At 39.5% G+C, this 13,217-nt stretch overlaps 3 protein-coding genes across 5 annotated transcripts; 1 reads left to right on the top strand and 2 right to left on the bottom strand.

Moving 5' to 3' along the window:
* Positions 1-844: 844 nt before the first annotated feature.
* tmem120aa (transmembrane protein 120Aa) lies at positions 845-5,206 on the bottom strand. 2 transcript variants are annotated; one of them, XM_084683775.1, is made up of 12 exons: positions 5,068-5,206; positions 4,316-4,434; positions 4,080-4,196; positions 3,875-3,934; positions 3,683-3,778; positions 3,460-3,549; positions 2,470-2,535; positions 2,318-2,379; positions 2,040-2,135; positions 1,883-1,947; positions 1,503-1,571; positions 845-1,181 (listed from the first exon to the last, which is right to left on the bottom strand). In XM_084683775.1, exons 1-12 carry the CDS (start codon positions 5,143-5,145, stop codon positions 1,068-1,070), a joined length of 1,032 nt encoding a protein of 343 aa, XP_084539901.1. In that variant the 5' UTR covers positions 5,146-5,206; the 3' UTR covers positions 845-1,067. The 2 variants fall into 2 exon arrangements, with proteins under 2 accessions (XP_084539901.1, XP_084539902.1); XM_084683776.1 differs by having other exon boundaries at positions 2,040-2,132.
* A 524-nt stretch (positions 5,207-5,730) lies between these two features.
* On the bottom strand, positions 5,731-8,600 carry styxl1 (serine/threonine/tyrosine interacting-like 1). The gene is made up of 8 exons (XM_084683777.1): positions 8,280-8,600; positions 8,091-8,152; positions 7,856-7,955; positions 7,475-7,608; positions 6,606-6,751; positions 6,378-6,475; positions 6,015-6,127; positions 5,731-5,869 (listed from the first exon to the last, which is right to left on the bottom strand). Exons 1-8 carry the CDS (start codon positions 8,380-8,382, stop codon positions 5,738-5,740), a joined length of 888 nt encoding a protein of 295 aa, XP_084539903.1. The 5' UTR covers positions 8,383-8,600; the 3' UTR covers positions 5,731-5,737.
* Positions 8,601-8,665: 65 nt separating this feature from the next.
* prr11 (proline rich 11) lies at positions 8,666-13,159 on the top strand. Of its 2 annotated transcripts, none has more exons than XM_084683774.1 (10): positions 8,666-8,791; positions 9,637-9,746; positions 9,868-10,024; positions 10,407-10,529; positions 10,656-10,907; positions 11,061-11,162; positions 11,373-11,482; positions 11,869-11,928; positions 12,150-12,246; positions 12,347-13,159. In XM_084683774.1, exons 1-10 carry the CDS (start codon positions 8,777-8,779, stop codon positions 12,410-12,412), a joined length of 1,092 nt encoding a protein of 363 aa, XP_084539900.1. In that variant the 5' UTR covers positions 8,666-8,776; the 3' UTR covers positions 12,413-13,159. The 2 variants fall into 2 exon arrangements, with proteins under 2 accessions (XP_084539900.1, XP_084539899.1); XM_084683773.1 differs by having other exon boundaries at positions 8,763-8,895.
* The last annotated feature ends 58 nt before the right edge of the window (positions 13,160-13,217 follow it).

Raw genomic sequence — 13,217 nt, 5'->3', positions numbered from 1 at the left:
TTCCACAGAGGAAGTCTATGGTCTGTTTTACTTCACCTCCCCCTGCTGGGTTTAAATGGACTTGACGCTTGCAAGAAAATGGCGGGTCTAACTGTCTGAAAGAAATCAATATTTAACTGGATCCTTTATAATAATGACCTAACCTTATCTAAAAATAGTCAAGAGTGTAGCATAAACATCGACAGAATGTGTGTGAACTAGTCCTGAGAAAAGCATCAAACACCATCGTAGTTAAATTATCTACACTGGTATTGAGGTAAGTTCAGTTTGATTGGCCTAAAGTACAAAAATATTTCACCAAATAACATATTGTATTACATATATGTAATATTTGAATGGACTAATTGTGAATTGGTATATAATAATTCATAGTAATATTTTACAATTGATCTGTCTCTATTTATAGTGTAGCTAAATGGCCAACATGATGATCCATATTTACAATTGGACAATTCACAAAAACTGTTAAGATGGGTGTTTCAAACGATAACTTGCTAATGAGACATTAGCATTTTTAATTTTTTTATAGGGAGTTTATTCAACATAATGACAGATTTCAGACTGGCACATTGATAGACTTTTAGACTAGTAATGTTGAATCTCACTGATGACTAACACAATTCCATCAGAAAATGTGACAATTCAGCATGTTACAGATCATGTTTTTATGTGAACAATTTATACTTTGATGAGTTTGATCCAACATTTAGTGGGTGGATTTTCAAAATGTTTTTATTTCAAAGTCATAAAACGACCCCAAATGTTCATATTTCTGTATTTATAACATCTATGTGATTGTCTGTACACTCCATGGCCAATATGTTCCGTACACATATTCAAACACTCAGGGTGTACCAAACACTTTAGACAAGCCTCTTTAATGTAACAGACAACAGAATACGACAAAATAAGCATTTAAATATGCCGGGGGTAATGTAAACAGAGAACGAAGATCTAGTAAAATAAACAAATAAATAGCTCATTAGTAGCCTACAGTAAAACACAAAATTGCACACGTCGTCTCTATTTGTTGTGTCAATGTCTCGTCGTCGGTTTCTGTTGCAGTCTTAGAGGCTTTTGGATTTGTCCTGGTTGTTCATGTACTTCTGGTAAACCACTCCGAGCGTGGTGAAGAAGTTCCCCATAAACAGTGCCAGGTAGGAGCAGCCACACATAACAACCTGGGTGTCAAACACACACATTTTACATTTAGTCATTCAGCAGACGCTCTTATCCAGAGCGACTTACGGTAAGTACAGGGACATTCTCCCCGAGGCAAGTAGGGTGAAGTGCCTTGCCCAAGGACACAACTTCATTTGGCACAGCCGGGGAATCGAACCGATTAACAGCCCGACTCCCTAACCGCTCAGCCATCTGACCCCCAATACACACAAAGTGTAGGTAAAGGTTATGCATCGACACCATAATGGGTGGAATACTGTAAGTCGGAATGATGAAACTGATCGTAGAACAGCTGTGGCTTTTGGAATGTTTTCACTGACCTGCCACTCTTTACACTCTGGGAGCTGGGCCATTCGGAAGAGTGTGACTCCATTATAGAGCTGCCAGAACTACAACACACAGAGCATTGCTGTCACACACAGGCTCAACAGGCCCATGCAGAACAGTGTCCAGTATTAACCCCTGCCACTATTGCCAAAGTCACAAGACAAACAACAGTTGTCATGAACAAAACAAAAAATATAGATTAAAAAAAACAAAAAAACAACGACAACAAAGAAAACAGCTCAGCAGACTGAAAGTAGGACCAAGGTAATGATGACTCTGTGACCTTTCAAGTGTCATGTGGTGTAGCTGTGAGAGCTTGAGAGTGGATATGAAAGGTCTTAGGTGTGCACTACAGGGGGAACGTGACACTCACATGACCGAAGAACAGGAAGGGAAGGAGGAAGGTCAGGCCTCGCCACATCCAAGACTGGAAACCCTCTAATGTAGAGCTAAGATTATATTAGTAACGAGCCAATGAAAAATGCACAGAAATGTACTGCATTTGTAATGGTGGTCCTTTTCTCGCTCACCAACAGTCAAGTCCATGTTGTGTCGTTCTCCTAGAGCTCGAAGTCTGTACAGACAGCCACTCTGGTAATAGTATTGGAGGAACTGCACAAATCCTACTTTGAATGACACAAACAAAAAATCATGCTAAATCTCAAGTGTCAATATTTTTTCCAATATGACCTAGCAATAATCAATGGGTAATCAAGATGGACTCCTTTTGAACACAAATATTAAAGTATCTGGTCACAAAATGATTCACACAGTCTTTATATTTCTCACTTTGCATCTTTTCTCTTACTTTGGTACAAGCAGTAGGTGAGGAACTGACTTCTAAACATCTGGTACAGTTTGCCTTCAGGCCTGGAGAGAGACAGTGGACAGTTAGTCGAGACTGCGGACAATCCTACCAGAACCATCAACCGATGTAGAAGGCTGGGAATCTATACTCACCAAGTCAGCATGACCCCAGAGAGAAAAGTAGATACATAGTGATGAAACACCCACCAGCCCTTGATTCTGAAGTACAAAATAATTGAGTTAACAGGGCAACCTACACACGTAAAATGTAAGACCAGATGGAGTAGAATACAAAAACATCAGTTTCCGCGCATCAATGACTGCATTCATAATGCTTATGGTATTGTATGAATGCAGGAATGCAGGTATACGCTGCACATAGTAGCACAGAGTCACACAAAACTCTGTCCAACGTGAGGACAAGGAGACTTGTGTGTTGACACACAAGGACTACCACACTCGGATAACAAAGCAGCCTCTACACAAGACTTGGGTCACGAGATGGCCACAGAAGCTCTCTGTCTTGCTGGACCACGTGTAGAAATTAAATAGTACATTGCAGGGGAAGCATTGTAAAGTTAGAAGTGTCGCTTCAATAAACATGAGTACAGAATAGTTTATAACACACTTCTTCATAGTTTATTTGCATGCTTGTTTCTATTAGGGCTAACAACCTTGGTAATATTATAGAATTTTGCTGTTGAATTAAATATGACCATACTATTTTCCCATTGAATAACTGTAACATGAATAATGTTTGATATATGTAAGGTATGTAATTGGTCAGTCAGCTTGAGATAGCGAGTGGAGGAGGTCATCCCACAACCACGGTGTAAAACCAAGGTTTTACTTTATTTTCATCACAATCCGACATTTTTTAAGTGATAAAGTTATCATGCCAGACTAATAAAGGAAACTGTCCGAAAACTCTCCGTAAAGAGGCTGTGTGGTAAAAGTCACAGAGTTCGATTGAGTTTGCAGCAACGGCGAGAAAAGCCTTGAAGGGGAGTGATTTTTTTTTTGTGTGTTGACTGACGTTGCAGCACCTTATCAGAAGGCTGGTCAGTTGCAGAATCTATAGCTCATTTGACAAACTAGAGCAATGTCTGCCTGCTAGTTCTCAATATGTTTTCAGACACTGACCTGGAGCCATTACTGATGAGGATGCTTTCTCTGATGGTTAGAGTACAGTAATACCATACCAACAGGAAGTTGAAGAGAGCATCTAGGGCTCTGGAAAAAGAAAAGGTTCATTGATGGAGAGATTAATATCAACTGTCGTAGAGAAAATTAACGTTGCGATTAAAAAGATTATGTATTGCGAATAAAATACCTATAATTGAACCGAAACACAAAACTGACTTACCTGTAGCTGACCACAAAGCGACATGTGAAGGAGAAGACGAAGAGGATTACTGTCAGGATCAATTTAAATTTCTCATATTCATCTTTGTAGGCAAATCTGGTGGAGAGAAAAGAGAGAAAGGATATTTTTTTGCATACACACAGGAAAAGATTGATGTTACACTATTTGGCGAAAATAAATAAATTCACCAACTTGGATTGTTTGTTGAGTAGCGTTACATTCACATTTCCTAAAACCAGACTGAGGTACAATCTGAACAGGAAACGAAAGTAGTTAGTCATTTCAAATTTCATCCACAAGGATGTTGAAAGGCAATACTGACAGTATTGCATTTCCAAAGTACAATGTAATCTTAAACTGCCATGCAAAACATGGTTAAAGTTCTTATCTATTTTACCCATTCTTCTTTGGCAAGAAAGACTCCATCTCAAAGAAAACATTTGGCCTATCCCTGATAGTTTCCTGGATCCCATCTATCACATTCATTTCTTCTGGAGTCAGTTTCTCCTTGCATCTAGATGTAAACATTGAGTAAAATAGATCATTACATAGAAAGAATCATGCTCATAACTATATGCAAGACACTTCTCTCCCTTCCCAGTCAAATCATAAATGTAATGGCTTAATACCCACACTTCTAGTGACACAGTCAGGTCCTTTAATTTCTTCCTTTGCCGTGTAATAGCAGTTGTGCAGCTTTCTTGCAGTTTTGACACCTCCTCCAGCTTCTGTTTATACAAACGGTGAGTCTCCTTATGGGTCAAATCAAAAAGTAAAAGGTGAATAGCTTCCCAGCTGACACACAGAGCATTCAATACAACCGATGTCCGTTTGAATGAGCAGAAATGCTTTTAGACCAGACATGTTTACTCTTTAAGGGATATTGCACCACAAAACAAATGATTGCCTATTGCTTTCACACTAGGGAACTGGTATTCATTTCAAATAGCAATACTTGGGAGCATGTCCTTTATAATGTCGCAATCAATTTTGAGAAATTGTACAGACTTGTATGGTCTTGCTTCAGAAGCTATTCTCAACACGTGTCCATTCTGGCATGTTGGCCTACAGTATAGACGATGAGGAAAGCTTATAAAGATTTCAAGTTTATTGCCGTATTTAGATGTGTGAAATGTTAGCTTCACTTAATGGCTTTCAGATAATCCAATTAAGATGTTAAAACTGCTTGCATACACAGTCCTCAAATCCAGCGTAAAACACTGCACATTTAAAAACAGTTTGGTGCACACTAACTGAAGCACTAGCAACAACAGATTTGTTAGCCTTGTCTGGCAAATGATTGACAGCAAGTTGATCCAACTGCTTCTGTCTTTTCATAACTTCTAGTAAGCAAGGTTGAAGTATGAAAGCACACAACCCATTACCTGGACATGTCGATAGTCCTTTTCAAGATCGTTCCACTCCTGAACACATTCAGATATACCCGACGGACTAAATAACATTTTGCTATTGACGTTTAAGAGACAGGCCACTTTTTACACCTCTGCCACCTCTGCGACGTAGTTTGGTTTAACTATTTCGGCCAATGAGGTAACGTAATAACGATCTTGTTTTCCCCGCCCTCCCCGAGCTGTGGTTTGAACCAATGAGCACATTCGAACAATACAACAGCTGTTTGGGGGGCGGTGCCTTTATTACGTATTTTTAGAGCCACAACTACTGTTAACATGGATCTCGAAGAGTCAATTATATTGAGTAAAAGTTTAAATTTAAAATTTAAACATTTCATGTGGTAAGATGCACGGCACTTAGTGCATGTTTTTTCCATATGCGCAAAAAGTGTGTGTATTTTATGAGAAGTACACAAATTAAAGCCTATGAGTGTATTACAAATATCAGTTTTTCTGTTATGAACTATTATTTTCTATCTTTGAAACAGTTATGTTTTCATATATATTGGTTGAGTATACACAGGACCTGCAAATATTTTAGTTTTTTTTATTACCACTCGGCAATTAATCTGTATTGCAGGATACGTTTTTTCGTCAGAAGTCATTGATATATTGTGTATATCACTAAACGGGGAAACTTTGCTTAAAAGTGAGGCTCTGCCACGTCTGTTATTCTTCGTCCCAGTGTCTGTAGCTCCCAATCAGAAAGCTGCTCCACAAACCCCCGGTTTGGCCTCATGTTGGTTCTACATCGAAGAACATGGTGCCAGGCCTCCTGCAACGAGTAGAGGGATATCAATATAATTACAGAGCATTACAGAATACAGACCATGGAAAGACAACCTACACCTGATATTGCCAGGCATCATTTCACATGCCACATTCCAAATGATACAGTTAAGCACGTAAACAGAACTTGCCTTTAAAGTGTACTTTAAGTGGTGCATTAGGAAGGCCATAACCACGGTACTACAGCGGCTAATGCCATGACTCGAAAATATCAAGACAGCATACCCTGTGTTGATACGGGTCCCTAATGAAAGTAGTATAAGAAAGATGGAACATTAATTAATCACAAGGAGGCAAAAATACACCTTATCAGAGAAGGTTTTACACAGTTGTAATATGTGCCTTAAGTTAGTCGAATATCCACCACATCATTTATATTAAATGTATTTTAATAATATTTAACTTCTTGTGTCGAGGTGCCAAATCAGTCACAACTGACGGATCCCTTGCAGCCCCCCAAGATGATAAGCTCGACCTGAATGATGGATGCCTACCAACGAAAACACATATCCGTTCAAAACTTGAGTACAAATTATCCTCGACTGAATCGCTCACACAGATGTGAAGGATGGTATGGTTTCCTTTTTCAAACCTGAAAAAAAAGAAAGAAAGTACTGTTAATTAAAAACATTAACAAGAATGATCCAATAATCCATATGACAGTGATGTTTGTAGTTGTCCATGTACAGTACGGATGTGTTCATGTACACATTTTCGCTCACAAAAGACTGTTGTCCTCCGAAACATTGACCAGGGCATTTATTTTCAGGTCTTTGAGGATGTGAGGGTTTATGGCCTGCTTGAAATCTCCCATATAGAGTTGGCCTTGCAAGATCTCCACTGGATAAGGCTTTAGGCTCTCCAACTCCTACAACATTACAGCATGAATTTGACACATTTTCGAACATACAGTAGTGTGCAAAAAAATCTGAAGCTGTGGACAGGGTAAAGAATAAAAAACAGAATCAAAATTAGAATCGGAATTATATCAACTGCTGCAAGGAACTGCTCATAACAGTCTGCAATAGTTAGCTGATGCTGTTTTGCATTCTAAGGCAACCACACACAGAACTGATTAAAAGAATAAAGGATTATTTATACATTGAAGGCTCTCCCAGGGCCTGTCAAGACAGTGCAGAGGATCATTGGAGGAAACACTAACCAGCCATCTGCCCCCTATACCACATGCTGCCTCAGCAAACGCCTTCTGACTGTCGTGTGGTTACATTTACAATTAGCAGTTGCTCTTATCCAGAGCGACTTACAGTAAGTACAGGGACATTCCCAAAGGCAAGTAGGGTGAAGTGCCTTGCCCAAGGACATGGCTTTTTTTTTGCACGGACAGGAATCGATCCGGCAACCTTCTGATTACTACCCGGATTCCCTAACCGCTTAGCCACCTGACTCCTAACCCTGCAAGGTTAAATCCTTGCAGGGTTTTGCCATAAATCTTTTTACTTTGGCAACTTTTTATTCCACACCTTGTTCACATAATTGCACACAGCTTCAATTGTGTCGGCACACTGTAGTGGCCAGTTTGATTTTCTGGTGACTTAAAACTTTTGCAAGGAATGTTTAGAGGAATTATTACCTTAACAGTATAAAGGATCTTCTGTGTTCTAAAGAAAGGATAATAGGCTGAGAAGCGTTGAAAACCTCCCTTCAGGATTTGGACAGGATATTGGCTTGCTTTTGTCAAGGCCTCTGCACATGCAATAGCTTCACCTGAAATCTCAGACAAATATAATATCAGTGGTTGATTTCACTCCACAAATTGGATTAATGTAGGCCCTATTTGCCCATTGAATTTGTCCTATAAAAACAAGTGATATGTCAATGATGACAAGTTGAAAATAAGATGTTTTCCTTTACAATACAAAATGGAAATGAATTTGAATCATTAAAACTAACGAGCTGTCATTGTAGCTTTAATCATTGGAACTCTAAACTGTCATCAGAATGGATTTCTCACCTGAACCTGGCAAAGAACTAGTATTGCTGTCATAGACCACAATATACCGCATGCTCTCCACCTCCACTCCTTCAGGCATAACAAATGTACCATTTGTATCCTGTAAAGTAAATGTCAAGTATTTAAATTATTAATCAGCATCGATACAAACAACCTGATGACCACATGTATGTCTACACTTTTGTCAATAAATGATCCTTGATTGGACAAAGTGCGATGTGATATCGGTAGCTACCCAGTGTGCATTTCTTGCAGCAATGATGTGGCTTGCATTGTATTGTCCTTTAGCTCGGGCATCTAAACGGAACATGGGTTTTCATTGTGAGATGTCCATCTCTCGAACAAGCACACTTCTTGATCAACCTTACTTAATTTATGCAATTATATAGGCTACTGAAAGATCCTACCTATCCTTGATCCTTACCTATCAAACAGAGGTAGTTGAACTCGGCAAGTCTAGAGAGGCGGTTGTATTGGTTGAGAAGGTTGTATAGGTCAGAAGGCTCACAAAAAATAGTCCCAGCCATTGTGGGAATCTACAAAACAGACCTGTGGAGTTCTTGTGCTCACTTTAGACCCACCTGATTAGGCACACTTCCTTGTTATTTAGAAAGCATTCTCAAGGAAAAAAATATTTCGGCAGAAAAATGCTAGTTTTAGTTATTAGGCTAGAAAGCTACGTTGGTGGAAAGGCACATGTTTGTATGGGTTTTGTTGCTTGGCAACAATATAACATCTGTGATTGGTTATTTTAGACCCTCCCCCTATTCCTGGTAGCCTATCAAATGCTGTACTTTTCCAGTCGTTCGTTAAACTCTGTCTGATTGGTGGACAAATATTCCGTACTAAATTTGAAATCCATTTGCTGCAAGCTGCTGCTAACAAATTATATTTTCATTCGCTGATTATCTACAACGATTTATGGCTGGATCATGGGTATGTCACCGTGGGATATATATAGAGATATATTTTTGAGGTTGAGACCAATTTACACCGACAGCAAGGCTAGCCTTGTGCGAAAATATCCTACTGCTAGTCAGGTACTAGCTAACTTTTGCTAACAGTAGTAGGCTAACTACTGCACTAGTAGACTAGAGGTAACCTAGGGAGGACAAATTGAATTCCTGAAATGCGGGTTTAACGGTTATTCCTGGGGGGATTTTGGAATTGCATAACATATGAACTATAATGCAATGAAGTTACTTTTTTATAATCATCGTGTTTTTGAACGTTTTTAATTGTACCAAACACTAAACGAGCCTACTTCCGTTAACGTGTCTTGTACTGCCCAGTGTCTTACTGTCTTACTCTGAGACAAACGGCTTTTTGACAGTGTGGGAAATCTGCGTGGTGTTTATATACACAGGGGAAACCACCGTTTCATGGTTTGTAGATGAGCAATTGTGAGTCCATGGATGCTTCAAGTGTCAAAGGATGTAGTTGATCAATTAGTCTCAGAATCTAAGAAGAATGTCAACTCAGCAGTGAATATGACAAGTTTTATTTATTTATGGCTTTTCAAAAAACCAAGGCAAAAAATAGCAACCCCAGCAGACTGGAGGATATTATGCTTTTAAGAAGAACCATTCTTTCTTATAGGTGTCAGTTAATAACTGTTAAAGTAGCCTGGTATTCACTATTCAGTTTTGGTATATCATTTCCTGCGGGGTGTTTATTTAACTTTCCGTTGTAACTAGCTATGTCTTTCACGCACGTCCTACTGTTAGCAAGCCAGTTAAAGTACATGTCACCTTGATAGTTGTCCATGTTGTGTACTACAGGGACCAAGCAAATCCTTCATACGACGGAGGAAGAAGAGGAACAGCAGTCGACGATGGGCGTTATTGAGTAAACGAACACAGACCATTCCAGAACCAAACACAGCCATACAGTGAGTGTTAACTAAGCACATCATGAGTTTGTTGTGGTTTTCTAGTGTACAATACTACGTCAAGAAGGAACTATAAAATAACCCATTTTGGATCAATGTGGTTTGTTTTGTTTATCTTCAGACATGACAAGTGGGAATCGATTAGGAAAACCAGCCCAGACCAGATTGAAGATGCCCATTTAAAGACCGCACAAAAATGGGTTCCTTTACTAGATGTGCGGTGGCTGCTGCGTGCGGTATGCCGTGCGTATCAAGTCTCCAAGAACCAACTGTGTCGGGTATGTTCTCACTGTAACGCTTGAGTCATCATGACCCTTGGTGCTTGATTTATAATCTGCCTGTGTCAGTTTAATTTACGTTTAATCATTTGGCAGACGCTCTTATCCAGAGCGACTAACAGTAAGTACAGGGACATTCTCCCCAAGGCAAGTTGGGTGAAGTGCCTTGCTCAAGAACACAACGTCAATTTTCACGGCCGGGAATCGAACCAACAACCTTCTGATTAATAGCCCGACTCCCTAACCGCTCGGCCATCTGACCCCCCAGTTTAAAGACAAGGTCCCTTGACAAGAAGTACACATTACAAGGCTGTTATTACACAAATGGGGATGTGTTGAATTGACCTTTTTCTTTTATTTATGTATTTTACTTTGACTGCAGGTGTTTACTGGATTTGTGAATGCCATATTCTTTTGGAGAAGTTACACTCAACAAATAAAGACTCTTCAAAATCAAATGGCGGAATTGCAGAAGGAGATGGGAGCCTTGCATTCTACTCTCCAGGTTGGAATTGTTATATTTCCATGCACACTAGGAATTATACACAGGTCCACTTAATCCGGACATTACACAAAACACAAGAGAAATAACAATACCGTGTTTATCTTCACCAATCCCTTTTGTCAAAAGGATAAAGGTGCTGCCCAGACTGTTTGTCGGTGCCACGGCACTCTGGTTGGTGGTCCACTTCCTTTACAGCTCCCACCCCACCCTCCTCCTTCATCATCTCCGATGTTGGCCTATGGATCCAGTGTGGATCCAATGCTTACACCGCCGGCTCCACCACCTCCTCCTCCCCCCCCACCACCACCTCCTCCCCCGTCCATCACTGTCCTGCAACCCTTCGTTGCTAAAAGGACTGTGTCCTCCAATAGTCTACAGGTAGTCCAATAGTACCAAAAATATATTTTATTATAACACCTGGTCAAACGTTCTCAGAGATAATGCTGGTTGATTGCTGACTGCTACTGATCATTTGTAGTTACCGTACCTGTAATCCGCATACAGTACAACTAACTGTTTTTTAACTTCCAGATTGCTAAGGAAAAGCAGGACGGACCAGTTCCTGTGACTGTCAGGGACTTGCTGGCTGTCAAACTAAAAAAAGTAGTCCCACGCAACAGCCGAAAAGTAAAGGTAGGCGTTATTTTACAATTCATTTGTCATTCATTGTCATGCCCTTCCTAGTTTATGAGGCCATCTCTAATGTATGCAATGTCTAGCCAATACTTGTTCGTTTTAACCCTCTTGGCCCGGAGGTAGATTTGAAAGATAGCTTGTATGGGATTGCGCTGATGGTAACTCATTTGATATTGTTCCCATACTGAGTCATGTTTTCCACCAAAGTCTCCAGAAAAGATGCGAACCCCTCTGGTCACTCTAGCAGACCTGCAAACAGTGCGTCTGAAACGCTCTCACGGTGACCTGCTCCCAAAAGTCCGTTTCAGCATCAGCAGGTACTACACCCTTTACATGCTACTCTTGTTCATGAATCTACTCTCAGATTGTCATACATTGTACATACTGCTTTTGTGTACGTTTTGTTGCCTAACGATGGTTAAGTCAGTGGTTCTCAATCCCGGTCCTTATGCCCGCCTAGCGTGCATGTTTTAGATGTTTCCCTCCTTTGACACAACTGATTCAAATGAATGGGTTATTATCAGGCTTCTGTTGAGCTTGATAATGACCCATATATTTGGATCAACATGCAGGGCAGGGGGGGCCCAGGACCAGGATTGAGAACCACTGAGTTACGTAATGATCGTATAACGGAAAACCGTATATATTGTATACGCATCTCAAAATATTACTAGAATTCTGATTTCTTATCTTTTCACTGTAGAACACCAAATCGAAGCCCTATGAATTTGCGCCCACCATTGAAGAGAGTTTATATCAACAGGTCAGTAATAAGCTTGGTCATAAATTATTGTACTCTCCACAGTAGGCCTCTCACCTTTTATAGTACAGTTTACAAACATATTAATATATTAACATAGTAACATATTAATAAAAATGTTTTCTTCATTGAAATATGTTGTCTCTCTTTCTGTCCCTCTCTCTCTCTCTGTCCCTCTCTCTCTGTCTCTCTCTGTCTCTGTGTCTCTCTCTCTCTCTCTCTAGGAGTCCCGGTGGAACTCCACTGCTCAATAAGGAAAACATGGAGACAGGGACTGGCCTCACACCCATCATGACCCAGGCTCTGAGGCGCAAGTTCAAGGTTTGTCACTCATTCTAACGTGAACCACATTTGTATAGAACACATGGCCCACGTGTATGTTGTGAAGTGACACGTTTGTTTGGTTTATTTGTCCTTTCAGAGTGCTTTGCCAAGAGGACCCTCTCCAACGTCTACAAATATTAATGAAAGCTTTGATGACGATTGAATTTAGTTTTTTCTCAATAGACGTGGCTGGCAATTTGGATGAGGTGGGAAGGAGGTGTATGAATGGTTCAAAGCAACTGTGTCGTTGAAAGAGGAAAGGGTGTTTCTTGAGAATTGTCTACTTGACACTTGCACAATGCATTTGCACAATTTCCTTATGCTTGCTTGCTTATACACTGCAGAATTGTGCAATATGGTGAGGATGAAATATGAGTACTGAATAGTGGCTTGCATCTTTGCAAAATGTTTTAGCCAAGCAGAGTTTTGATGATCACTGCTTTCTTAAGAAATTTGTTGTTAAATAATCAAATTTTGCAATTAAATATCTGGTTTAAAGGGCCGACAGAAAACCATTCACATTTTGTGGTAAAACTTTTTTGTTGAGTTAACTAAACTCAAAACTGAGTGAATTATAGTTCACTCTTTCATTTATTAAATGTTGAGGATATTTTGTGAGGTAATCACTATAAATGGTATGTGAGGGAACATGTTAAAATCAACTTGTGAGCCATTTTATATTATTGTTATGTGCGTCTTTTATTTGTCCTGTACCCTGAAAAGCTTATGTGGCTTATGTCTTATGCAGTATTTCTCATGTTACTGTAACCAAAGAAAACTGTTTACATCTAAATGTATTTTCCTTTTTAACATCTTATAACTACTATTGTGCCTTTTTTTACAACATAATAAAATGTCTGTTACAATGTCTGTTTTCTTGTACTTCTAGATTAAATGAAATGTTTCTATATCATCATCGTGCATTCTTGTCATGTCATTCTGTATAAATAATTTATATAAATATATGT

Source organism: Hypomesus nipponensis, chromosome 20 (assembly GCF_054491055.1).
Source record: "Hypomesus nipponensis isolate SF chromosome 20, ASM5449105v1, whole genome shotgun sequence".
Classification (NCBI taxonomy): Eukaryota; Metazoa; Chordata; class Actinopteri; order Osmeriformes; family Osmeridae; genus Hypomesus; species Hypomesus nipponensis.
This window is presented reverse-complemented; position numbering and strand designations above follow the sequence as displayed.

Coding starts and splice junctions, on each gene's coding strand:
- styxl1 (XM_084683777.1), bottom strand. CDS start 8,382: ATGGCTGGGACTATTTTTTGTGAGCCTTCTGACCTATACAACCTTCTC. Junction 7,609..7,855: donor TAGTTCTTTGCCAGGTTCAG/GTGAGAAATCCA, acceptor CTGAGATTTCAG/GTGAAGCTATTGCATGTGCA. Junction 5,870..6,014: donor ACTTAAAGTACACTTTAAAG/GCAAGTTCTGTT, acceptor TACTCGTTGCAG/GAGGCCTGGCACCATGTTCT.
- tmem120aa (XM_084683775.1), bottom strand. CDS start 5,145: ATGTTATTTAGTCCGTCGGGTATATCTGAATGTGTTCAGGAGTGGAAC. Junction 4,197..4,315: donor CTGACTGTGTCACTAGAAGT/GTGGGTATTAAG, acceptor GTTTACATCTAG/ATGCAAGGAGAAACTGACTC. Junction 3,550..3,682: donor CGCTTTGTGGTCAGCTACAG/GTAAGTCAGTTT, acceptor TTCTTTTTCCAG/AGCCCTAGATGCTCTCTTCA.
- prr11 (XM_084683773.1), top strand. CDS start 8,788: ATGGGTATGTCACCGTGGGATATATATAGAGATATATTTTTGAGGTTG. Junction 11,929..12,149: donor AAGAGAGTTTATATCAACAG/GTCAGTAATAAG, acceptor CTCTCTCTCTAG/GAGTCCCGGTGGAACTCCAC. Junction 12,247..12,346: donor CTCTGAGGCGCAAGTTCAAG/GTTTGTCACTCA, acceptor TTGTCCTTTCAG/AGTGCTTTGCCAAGAGGACC.